Source organism: Formica exsecta, unplaced genomic scaffold, assembly GCF_003651465.1.
Source record: "Formica exsecta isolate Colony F162 unplaced genomic scaffold, ASM365146v1 scaffold614, whole genome shotgun sequence".
NCBI classification, from domain to species: domain Eukaryota; kingdom Metazoa; phylum Arthropoda; class Insecta; order Hymenoptera; family Formicidae; genus Formica; species Formica exsecta.
The window spans coordinates 831,096-842,950 of record NW_021853375.1 but is presented as its reverse complement, the minus strand read 5'-3'; the positions used below and the strand labels follow the sequence as shown (position 1 = coordinate 842,950).

Below are 11,855 nucleotides of genomic sequence, written 5' to 3'. Positions count from 1 at the left end.
TAATATATACATTTATTTTATATTACATTACATAGGAAAATATCTAATATATACGTTTATGTTACATTACATGATATAGAGAAATATGTAATATATATATGTCTATGTTATGTTACAGTAACATATCATTTGAAATGTATCTAATATATAAATGATACATTCAAAGTTGCTGACATAGAGCCGTACCAGAACGTAACATTTACCTGTACAAATAATATTACATGTAACATTCATGACATTTGTGTAATATTAGATATATGTCTATGTTACATGCTGTGGTTTGCTGGGATATATACAGTGTCTTACAACCTCCATACAATATTTTAATAGCATATTCTAGAGACAAAATAGAGTAAAAAATTTTAATACAAAAATATCGAGGCTACAATAGTTTTTGAGTTATAAGTGATCAAAGTTTGCCAATAATATTGCGTAGAATTCGCGTCCTCAGGCTCGTAACTACATTTACACACGTACTGATCTGTCATCTGTTATTGCTGAGAGATAAAATAAATAAATTGATTTCTCCGCGCGATCAAAACAAAAATAAACTTCGTTTCTTAAATGTGTGAAAATATTAAGTTTATATTTCTATTTAAATATAATAATTAATCAATCATTTAAATTGTTATATATTTAAGAAAAAATTAAATATTTTACGTACAACATTTTTAGTTTGTTAATATCAGCCGTACATGGTATTCATACACATAAGAAACAATAAAATCAGCTGTGCAATAAAAATCAATATTACCTGATTTGTAAAATCAATGACAGATGACAGATCGGTACGCGTGTATGTGTAGTTACGGATCTGAGCGCGCGAGTTCTACGCGATATCATTGGCAAACTTTGATCGCTTATAATTCAAAAGCTATTGCAGCCTTAAAATTTTTATATTAGAATTTTTCGCTCTATTTTATCTCTAGAATACACTATTAAAGTATTGTACGAAGGTTGTAAGACACTGTGTATATAAACAAATAAAACATAGAAATATACATTAATTCTCTCTCTCGCTTACACTAGTGTAACGGAAATAAGAAGATGAGCGCGCGAGTTCTACGCGATATCATTGGCAAACTTTGATCGCTTATAATTCAAAAGCTATTGCAGCCTTAAAATTTTTATATTAGAATTTTTCGCTCTATTTTATCTCTAGAATACACTATTAGTATTGTACAAAGTATTGTACAAAGGTTGTAAGACACTCTGTATATAAACAAATAAAAAATAGAAATATACATTAATTCTCTCTCTCGCTTACACTAGTGTAACGGAAATAAGAAGATCGTTGTAATAATAGCGACGAGCAATTATAAAGGAGTCGTGTAAATAGCACGCGAGCAATTATTTTCTAATCTACGTGCGCGCCGACACTTGTCAAGAACTGGAACAAGCGGATATCTAGTTTTACTAGCCTCGCTTTGCAGCTTTCCCAAGCCTGTAGACAATGCAGGACACGTGACGCGATCACACTATTTCGCAGATAGTGCTAATTACCGCGGTTACATAAACTCTTAATTTGCTCCGCGCTATGTCAATATAATGTGCCGGCCAAGAATGACCGTAAGCTCATAATTTTTTCCCTCAAACACACACACACACGTATTGATCGATAGCTATTAACACGCGAGAAGCTCGTAGTTTATCCATAGCGCTGATAAGATAAACGTTACAATTAAGCGAGAGCGATCAAAAATATATAATAAAGATTTGTCACAAAGAATTATTTTAATTAAAAATTATTTACCTCCAGTGTCATAATAAACGATTCCATCACACCGGAATTTTTGCGCCAGAGCTTTTCCAACGCGCGCTCGCGTATCCGCCGATCTGAAGAATATACGTGTAAAACAATAAATAAATTTATATATAGCATCTTTTTTTTTATATCAAATTTATAAATCATAATTTATATTCGTAGCGCCAGATGTGATATTGACTTGCCAAGATCGGCCTTGACAAACATATGATAATATGTTCTTTCAGAATTCAGGGATACATTGGCACGACACTTGGGTATTCTTACACCAAACTTGACGTAGTGCCAATTGAAATCAATGTCACGAACAATGTTCATAAAATTTACATTATGTTAAATCAATGCTCTTATGACGGCAAATATCGTTACATATTTGCACTGTAATCATACAAAATAATACGAATCTTCGCTTCTGATGTCATAATAGAAATATAGTTATGGAAGCGTGACCTATAAAACGAAAATTTAGTTAGAACGTTTATAAAGGTATCTAAAATTATGTCGCAAAACTTCAATTGCAATAAAGTACAATGTGCAAACTAAAATCCGACTGCAGTAAATACCGCGACTCGCGGAAATACCAGCCAGAAAGATTTGCCAGCCCTTATCAAATTGGCGCGTTTTCAATGCGCTCGGCGCGATTCCGAGTATGTATCATTCGGAGTCATAGGTTCCCTGGACGACGGCCAACCGGTCTGTCATCAGCCGAAATTCATTACGCAATCGACTAACAGGCGGTTCTCCTACTCTCAAATAACGAACGGTAAAGTGGCCGACTACTCTGTTTGCACACCTGTTCGCAAGTTGTCCAAAGATCCGGAACTGATTGGCGCAAATTAACACTTGACAAACATACGCGATAACGTAACAACAATATTAATTAGAGTACAAATAGTGAAAATAAACAGATAATTAATAATATTGAAAAACATTTTATAGAGTAATTTATATCGGAAATAAAAATTCGAGTCTCATTATTAACATTGCGTGACATATTTGTTAATTTCCGCGAGTCTCTCTGACGTGGATATTCGTTGTTTTGCTAAAAATTTCATACGTCTCATGTTCGTTTGATTTAAGTTTTACACCAGCGGACTTATAATAATAACATGATGGTGCATAAGACGCGGATAGGGAAGGAAATCGTTTCTTCGCGAAGGGATCACACGGAGAATGATAGATCGCGCAAGTTCCATCCTTGATTTCGCGTGCTCGTGCCGAGAGTAATGATATACCGTCACGAATTCCTCCCTCAAGTGTCCAATCTCTCCCTCAATCCGTTTAAAACTTTATTGCCGCGGTTCGCGCGCAATCCGTATACGCTTATCGTACGGCAACGTTAAGGGAGACGACACGCGATGCGAAACGCTAATGAGAGAGGAAATTACATCGGCATTCGATATAATCGAAACGGAGATCTGGTATTATTATAAAAGAAAGCTTGTACTTCTCTGTCGTCGAAATAAAATTCATGAAATGTTATTCGGGAACCGAGAAGCGATCAAGAAACTCGCGTTATTGCCACATTAAATGCCAGAGCGTAGAAGAAGGAAACGCAAATTGGCACGAGACGAGAGAATTCCCCCAGAGACGCAGAATTATACCACATCTGACGCGAGACGGAAGATTTTCTAGAGTAACGTACCTGACGAAGTGACACGTGCGTGAATCTTGGCCGCGATCGCCCTGAGCGCGTCGCCTGCCTCCTGCGGTTTAGCCGCGTGAGTTCGGAGCTTCTCCAACAGCGCATCGTTCACAGCCTCGTCCGCACTTTTATTACCCGCTGACATCACACTAAACCGCACCGCAAAACAACGAGAAATGTCATTTACTCTCCTCAGTAAGCAGAAATGAGCTGTTCGATCGAGCTGCGTCGTAAAATGCAGAAACTAATGAGAAGCCATCTTTTTCTCGCGGGTATCGGTCTACTGCGAAATAAAAATGTCAAACTTGCAAAAGCGAGACTTTTGTCTACGATGATGAATGGGACGCAAGGATTAGAGGCTGCGAGCTAACGTTTCACGATTGCCTTACGGTACCTGAAAAGAATGACCAATGATTACTTTCTCGTATAAGATAGATAACACGAAAGGGAGGATATTGAGAAAACTCCGGAAAGAGAAAGATATAATTAGAGAAAATAGAAAAAGGCAGGTTTAAATAAGTTAGTCTTAGAAGAATAAGAGGAATGAATGTGGATATGTAAGGAATGAATGAATAAGAAATTTTGTAAACCAAGTTCACTTCTTGGCAAAAGCTAAAGTTAAATAAAGATTGATTGATTGATTACTTTCTCCTATACAAAAAATGACATCGTGTTGTGTGCTTTCTCGTAGAATCTCGATCAATATTATATCTAACTCGTCTTAAAATCTACCAATATAGGGCAGAGATAAAAGCAATAATTTTTATTACGGCGAGGCGGACAATGATGTTTCCTTGCGCATTGTCAGCAATGCGACGAGCTGTTTGCCGCATCAATGAATCCCCTGATATTGGCTTTCGGCCAATAGCAGTCGGAAATACTATTAATCACGATTTGCAATCAGCTGGTCGCCGTAAGTCAGTGTCGCGGGAATTAAAGTCAACCATTGGAGAACCGACGCGCATCGGAGCCAAGGTTAATTAACGCAGGTAAAATGTGACATTCCGAAATAATCGCCCCGAGTTGCGCGATCTCGAGATAAACGGCTCGAAGAATCTTATTATCGAATAATTAGGCGTCCAACCGCTTATTAACCAGCAACGTTGTCATATTAAAAAATATTCAGTTTGGCTACATTTACTTGAGATGATGACAAAAGTATCTTTTGAAATTATTTCTACATTCTGTCACTTTACTCGTCTACTCGTCGTAAACTCAGATGAACAGTTTTATTGCGTACAATTAACACTAGCTACATATGAAATATTCATAAGCAACTAAAAGCAAGAGATATCGTGCAAAATATTCTATGCAAAGCTGCTTTAATTTTCTTCTTGAACAGGCAGATACAAAAATAAGAACAAAAAGATTGATAATATGAGATATTTATTGTCAGCTCACAAAATACAAAATTTCTAATTATATGCCTTTTGCAATCTATACAGTGTGTAATTCAAGACATGTATACATCCTCAAAGGATTAAAGCAAAATGTGTGAATTATTGCATTAAGCGTTGCATCGGCGCGTTAACAAGAAAAGCCGCAACGATTAAAAAATTTCTTCAGCTTATTAAACGAAATAATTAATGAACATCATAATTCTGTAAGTTCCTTTAGTGATAAACAATTACTGCAAATGTTCGATATTTGCATTCACTAATGCTATCCCCTTAATTGGGACGTAAATACCGTCCGAAGCATATAACAATAAATCGTCACGCCGATGATATGTCAAACCGATGCAACTTGAACGAAAAATATCAAATAAGATAAATTCAGCACGTGCACGCAAATATATACGAGCAGGATTATTATTCATCTCGATTTATTACCGATTCGCACGAGATTGGCTAAAGGTACTTAAACTAATATAAAGCGTATAATCAGATATATTTTATAATTATAATAAATGAAGCTATTAATCAATTTTAATGCCGCTTAAGTTTTCAAACTCTCTTAAAGCAAGTTTATTTTAACGATTTTCATTGATATAAAGGAGTAAAAATAAAAGCTTTTGACTTTACATATAAATTTAGCAGGTTGTCAGAGAAATATATCGAAATAAATATCTTGAACAAAATATTGTACGACCACGTGTCTGCAAACGAAAGCGCGAGTAATCGCGACGACGATGATAACCGGAAACAGCGAACACGCATATACACACATACACACGAAACACACGATTCTGTCCTCTAGGCTCTTTACTCTTCCTGCTGCACGTTGGCTGTGTTCTTATCGTCTGATTGCATTGTCGTCATCAGCCTTTGATTCTCCTTGTCAAACTTCTCCGATGCACCTTTCATACTTTTCCCTTTAATTAACGAAGCGAGACTTGGTATCGCGACTGTCTTAAGAAAGCAGGAAGGAATAAAATTTACACGAGACCTTCCGAGGTTTTTTGAGATGATGATCGCGTTTCGGCGGGGAACAAGAAACCTTTGAGACGCTCTTTTCTCGAAATTTGCGAAACGATTCTCGCGCTTTGCTACTCCGAGACGGTTTGACGTTTCTGCCTGCCAAAACTATGTTTAAAAGCAAGCAGCGCACACGCACACACGAGGATCCCATTTATTTTTAGCGACGCGACCGCGCTTTCCGAAAATCGCGCCCTCCCTTTCTCCCATCCGTGATAGCACCCTCACATCTTCCAGCACTTCGGCGTCATCGACCGATGCGCCGCAATGCAAATTTTCGGCGATAAGATAATGAACAGAATTTTTCTTACTTCTTCGAAGAAAACGAGATAATATTGTTGGAAAATTTGGCTTAAATTTAACATGTGTCGCATGTCCCAAACGACCCACACAAATATTTGTATTAATTTAACATAATATAGATATGTTAAATATGATAATACTAATACTATGTTAATATTTCAATACAAAATGAATGCAAACTTTATAGTAATTTGAAATAAATTTTGTGTAAAATCAACATATTTTTAATGATAAAATTAACTTGGAAAAATATTATTGACGGTCTGTAGTCATTTTCACTCCTATTATAGAATAAAATCAACATCTTTTTTCTGTAAATTTTAATAGATCAATCCTGTCACTAATAATACGAAACATATCTATTGTGTAAAATTAAAAATATATGCACATTGTGTTATTTTTACACTGTTTTTAGTTGATTTAATAATATAATTTAACATTTGAGTTCAATTAACACAATAGCAATATGTTAAATTAACATATAAATGTGTTAAAATATTTAACACAAAAATTTTAACCGGCATATTTTATTAGAAAAAAAAATGCTTGCATAATTTAATAATATAATTTAACATTTGAGTTCAATTAACACAATAGCAATATGTTAAATTAACACATGAACGTGTTAAATATTTAACATAAAAATTTTAACCGGCATATTTTTTAAGAAAAAAAAACACAAATTTTCCAACAGTGGATGAATCATTTTATTAGAAAAAAAAAATGCTTGCATCTTTTATAATACAATAAAACATTTTCGTGTTTATAAATTAATTTTCCTGGAACACAGCAGAAAATATAGATGCATATTTCCAGAATTATATAATTTTCAAAATAAAACATTATCTGATGGAACAAGCATCTAGCTTTGAAATCTTTCCGCAACGTCAGGATTTAACGCGAGATTTCGGAAAGATAATTGCTGTTTATTCACCAAGCATCGTCAGAGATTACGAGATCGCTTTTCGTTTGCCAAAACCCGAAAAATACTTCTACAACGTTCCGCGTCTTTATCTAGTCTTTCTAAACGTCATCAGTTCCGCTAGAATGCAAAAGGATGTTAAAATAAATCGCTACGAACAGGTGAACACATTGCGAAATTTCATCTGACAAGAATATTATATGAGGTAACATCAAGATTAAGTCCAAAACAAACGATCCGCTCGAAGCAAACTCGCTTGATGAATCTTTATTTGAATATAAGCGACGCTCCTTGAGATTCAAGAAAAATCACTTTAGTAACCGAAATAGCGTAAAAAATGAGCGGACACTCCACTTTTGTTGTGATATACGAGACGATTTATTAGCATATAATAAATATAGCTCGATGAAATCTGCCAAAAGTCCGCCAGAGCATCGCTAAATTAGATCACTGATTTTTCGGAAATGTCAAATTCGACGATATGAAAAATCGATTTACAACAAAAAATTTCTCTTCTCGAAATATAAAATATGTACGACTATTCCGTACTATTAAGACGCCACGAGGAAAAAGTTGGGAGATTATTCACTTAATTATCAGGCGACTCTCCTAGGAAATAGTGACTCGCTGAAGGAGGAAGTCGCGTGCGCGGCTGTCACGCTAGCACGTATTTGTTCATGTGCGGCACGTTCGTCGGCATGTGAAGGCATTCGTCACGAAACAACACGGAGCTTTATTAACGCGAACGATGCAACACGATACGAGAGGCTATCGATTAAATGAGAGACGCGAAGAGTCGAGCGAAAGATCGTCGAAGGAGACGAAGATCCAATGGAACGTGATCTGACTCGCTTCCTCAAGGCTTCATATCCTGCAAACGCGCCGTCGTGGTCGACGATCCTGGCACCACTGACTGCCGACGTTACATGACCCCGGACAACCCCGCAACGACTAACCGAACAGCATCGGCGTGCCGATTTTGTATGCGGCACTTGTTGATAAGCGCGAAGAACGGATTGATTAGCGAACGTGCGAAGTTCCACGAGGGTAGTCGACTACTCACGAGGCTCCCTATCGATTGCTGAAAGGGCGCTCTGGTTCAAACTGGTCCACGCTCTTCTCTCATCGCGATTATCCTGGGGGATGCAACCTTTCGAGCTCAGAGTCGATAATGCGAGAAACTTGGTAATTCTGTAATAAATATGCCATATTGTCCAAGCTTTCACGCAATAATTTTGTCATGTGTATATAAATCAAAATCGGGTAATGATTGATAACCTATTTTTCATATAAACCGCAAATACAACGTTATGTAATTATTTATCCCATATGTAAGATATAAAGATTAATTAGAGTATAATATAAATTATTATTAATTACCAGTATTATATAATTACGGTCTCTCGAAGCACGAAGCCGATGTTTGCAGATTCTTTGCTTGTTAACCTGACTTGTTGACGATGAATAGACTTTCGGAACTATCGATAAACTGAATGAAAATTGAATACAAAATATTTCATAATTCAGATATAAATCAGATATCTTTTACGCGACGCGAAATAAAAATAAAATAAGATTAGGATCTAAAATCTCGTATTAAATGTAACATTTAACAATAACGTAATCTGGCATTTATGACAGGTCGTCAGAGAAATATTTATGATGTAAAGTTATTATTGAGAGGGTTAAAAATTTTGAGATATACATTCTGGAAGACAAAATATGAAACAATACTCAATTTTTTATGACGAGATAAAGAATATTCACAAAAGTTTCACACATTTAAATTAAAACGTACTTAGAATTACCAAGAAAAATTCGTTTAGATCGATGCAAATTTGCATCTTAATACAATAGCCTTTTTTTTTATCCATTATTCATTTTTCTGATCAACGACAATTTGTCATAACCGTCAGATTATATTGTCACTATATTTTTGCCCATTCGCCCAGGGACTTTCCGCATTATCGACGATCCTCATCAAGATGTTTGCTATCCGAAATTGCATATTAACGTCATTTAGCGGCCATTGTATATTTATCTGATCAACGATGATCTGATATAAATTTTGACCGCTATCAAGGTGACTGCTGTCCGACGGTTATACATCCACGCAGCTCGAACGTCATATTTCCACGTGCTATGGCGTTAATAACCGTCGATCGAGATTGTGTCGGGCGTGAAGCCAATAAAAAGGGCGACGCGACCCCGACGCGAACATTAGAAATTCAAATTTGACTATGTCGCAAAACATCCGGTCTATTGGCCACACCCTTTATTCATGATTCTAAGCGGGAAATCGTCGATCTTAACCGGTTCGCGCTACTTCATTCCGGAGTATTCAGGCAACTTACGGTACTCCGTTCGCAGTCCTACAACTTCCTCTTCGCGAAGGATGTTTAAGATTACATAGCGATTGTGATATATAAGATACTTTATCGATCGCTGAGAAACTTGCACGATAAGTTTTCGCAAGATTTTATATTTATGGATCTTGTCGAGTCGATCGTAAACACGGAGTTCCTCCGATAGGACGAGCACAAAAGAAGTCGTAGCCAGCGAAAATTGGCCGTCCATCTCCGGCTCTGAATAGATAAGCGCCCTGATCGAAATTTTCCACGCGCTCTTTGGAAATAAAAAAATCAGAAACAGATTAAAAATCTCTTTAAGTCTCCTCTATAAAAACTTTAAAAATGTATATTATAATAATTTAAAAAAAAAATTAATTAATTAAATTTAAAAAAATGGAATAACAATAACAAGTTTAGATACTATACTCGATATGATATGGAATTCATCTGTTGAAGGAGCGTAGGTTCCTATCCTGAAGCCGGTACTGAAGCCGACCGGTCACCTCTCGCCAGCTCTCGTTTGTGAATCGCGCTGCGAGTTCCGCGTTAAAAAAAAGAACAGCGGTACGCCGTATTTTACTACGATCGGCGGAGGAGACGATACACAACGAGCAAATATCCGTAGGAGGCAAAAAAACAAACCGCGGATGATATTTCGACGGGGTGGGGAAAGACCTTGCTCTCCAGGCAGGAATATATAAATCGCAGGTAGGGCTGAAATTCAAGTTAGTACGGATACGTTCTGAGACTATCGGTGACCTGCGGACAAGCGATGATGCGGGTGAGTCTGCCGGCGTGATTCACTCGAAACGAGATTGTTTTGACGTTCTTCATTCATTTGCATATTGCTTATCATCTCTAGTGTTGATTTGACACTCGAATAACAGACACCGGAATGCTTTTTATCTATTTTCTCTCAATGATAGTGTGATTCTTAAATATCTATCTTTTTCTGTGGTTCTATTTTTATTTTTTTTTTATTTTTTATTTAAGATTAAAGGGATTATTTAATTATTATCACAGAATTTATTCTATTTTCTTTCAATGATAGTGTGCTTCTTAAATATCTATCTTTTTCTGTGGTACTATTTTTATTTAAGATCAAAGAGATTATTTTATTATTATCAAAAAATTGCTCTATGCGAATAATGCAAGAAGAGATTAAACTCTTCGATATATCGCAGCTTATTTATATCTCCTAGAAAGCCGCGATATATTTTGATAGAAGATCGTTATCATGTACTACTGCATCGTGATGTTTTCGAGGAAAGTAATTTCATTTAGTTTGCATCTCGCCGATCATTCGCATGCAACTCTCGTGAAACTTTGAAATGGGGTTGTCAGACAACATCATTTCCCCAAAAAGCCGAATATGCGCTGCGCATATTCTTTGTCTATGCTTTTAGGAAATGATAAAATGGTAAACAAGTACATATCCTCCGATGATATCAACTAAGAAAACTAGAATGCACAAACGCTGCTCTTTCTTTCTTTTTCTCTCTGTAATTTAATATTTTTCTTAATCTCTTCCAATTTAAACATAAAAAAATATCCAAAATATTAATGCAATTTACACGATTAATTGTCAATTTTAATATTTTTGCAGGATTTGGCGTCGTTCGTAATTTTCCTCGCTATGATGGTTGGAACAGCGGTATCGAAACCGTTATGGTCGACTATAATCGATAATCATGACGTATATTCCACACCTGAAATCAACGCACAGTATCTCGCTGCGTATCAACATACGCGTTCTCCCTATTATGTTTACAATGTACTACATATACATGTGAAATATTTATATAACAACTGACGTCATCCATGCTATGTTACACATTTTTTTCTGTTTAGATCTATACAAACGCAGGAGGCATACCGAGCACTGTTCATGTCGGCGGTAAACCGGAAATTTCTTATGTTCCTTCTTATAATTTCTATTACGGAACGCCGATTTACGATCTTCGGATTCCATTAAATCCGGTAATTACAGTTTTAGAAAAATCGCTACCGCTACGTATGAATTGTAGTACAGTAATTTATACTATTACAGATTTATCCCATGCTAACGCCATCGCATCCAGGAGTGCTTCCTCCAGCACTTCCACCAACATCCACGCAACAACCTTCCGACGATGATGATTACGACGGCATCGAGAAATTAGATACAAAAGTCGATACAGTCGATACAGAAACAAAGAAACCGGGAAACGACGAGCAGGATGACGATTCCATAACTGTGGAAGCGATATGAGAGAGATTATTTTGCTCGTCACGTACATAGCTCATACAAACGTGGAAGGAATAAAGGTTTAATTATTGAACGATACGTGATCGTGTTTTCTTCCTTATTTCGCCTTCTATATTATATTTACGTTATATTATTTTGCGTGGCGAATTCCAAGACGTTAAAAAATATTTTTTCTCATATATATATGTATATATTACCGTTCAA

The 11,855-nt window shown here is 36.1% G+C and overlaps 2 protein-coding genes across 6 annotated transcripts in view; one reads left to right on the top strand and one right to left on the bottom strand.

Annotated features, from left to right (window-relative positions):
• Window positions 1–8,070, bottom strand: part of LOC115242672 (cytosolic carboxypeptidase 1-like) — a 39,733-nt gene extending 31,663 nt beyond the window's left edge. The window contains exons 1-3 of one of the 4 annotated variants that reach the window (XM_029819147.1): window positions 7,901–8,070; window positions 3,411–3,804; window positions 1,754–1,836 (exon numbers count right to left, since the gene is read on the bottom strand). In XM_029819147.1, coding sequence (XP_029675007.1) covers window positions 1,754–1,836; window positions 3,411–3,555 — 228 coding nt within the window. In that variant the 5' untranslated portion in view covers window positions 3,556–3,804; window positions 7,901–8,070. Of the gene's footprint in view, window positions 1–1,753; window positions 1,837–3,410; window positions 3,805–5,581; window positions 6,437–7,900 lie in introns of those variants that run through there. The other 3 variants (XM_029819148.1, XM_029819146.1, XM_029819145.1) reach the window with 3 other exon arrangements.
• A 61-nt stretch (window positions 8,071–8,131) lies between these two features.
• Window positions 8,132–11,729, top strand: LOC115242677. Of its 2 annotated transcripts, none has more exons than XM_029819155.1 (4): window positions 8,132–8,237; window positions 11,010–11,177; window positions 11,255–11,383; window positions 11,454–11,729. In XM_029819155.1, the coding sequence occupies exons 1-4, from the start codon at window positions 8,196–8,198 to the stop codon at window positions 11,652–11,654; spliced, it is 540 nt and encodes a 179-aa protein (XP_029675015.1). In that variant the 5' UTR covers window positions 8,132–8,195; the 3' UTR covers window positions 11,655–11,729. The 2 variants fall into 2 exon arrangements, with proteins under 2 accessions (XP_029675015.1, XP_029675016.1); XM_029819156.1 differs by lacking the exon at window positions 8,132–8,237 and adding an exon at window positions 10,108–10,184.
• The last annotated feature ends 126 nt before the right edge of the window (window positions 11,730–11,855 follow it).

Excerpts from the sequence above, each read along its gene's own strand:
- LOC115242677 (XM_029819155.1), top strand. The coding sequence starts at position 8,196 with ATGCAACCTTTCGAGCTCAGAGTCGATAATGCGAGAAACTTG. Across the intron at positions 8,238-11,009 it reads TCGATAATGCGAGAAACTTG|GATTTGGCGTCGTTCGTAAT; the intron begins GTAATTCTGTAA and ends ATATTTTTGCAG. Across the intron at positions 11,384-11,453 it reads TTCGGATTCCATTAAATCCG|ATTTATCCCATGCTAACGCC; the intron begins GTAATTACAGTT and ends ATACTATTACAG.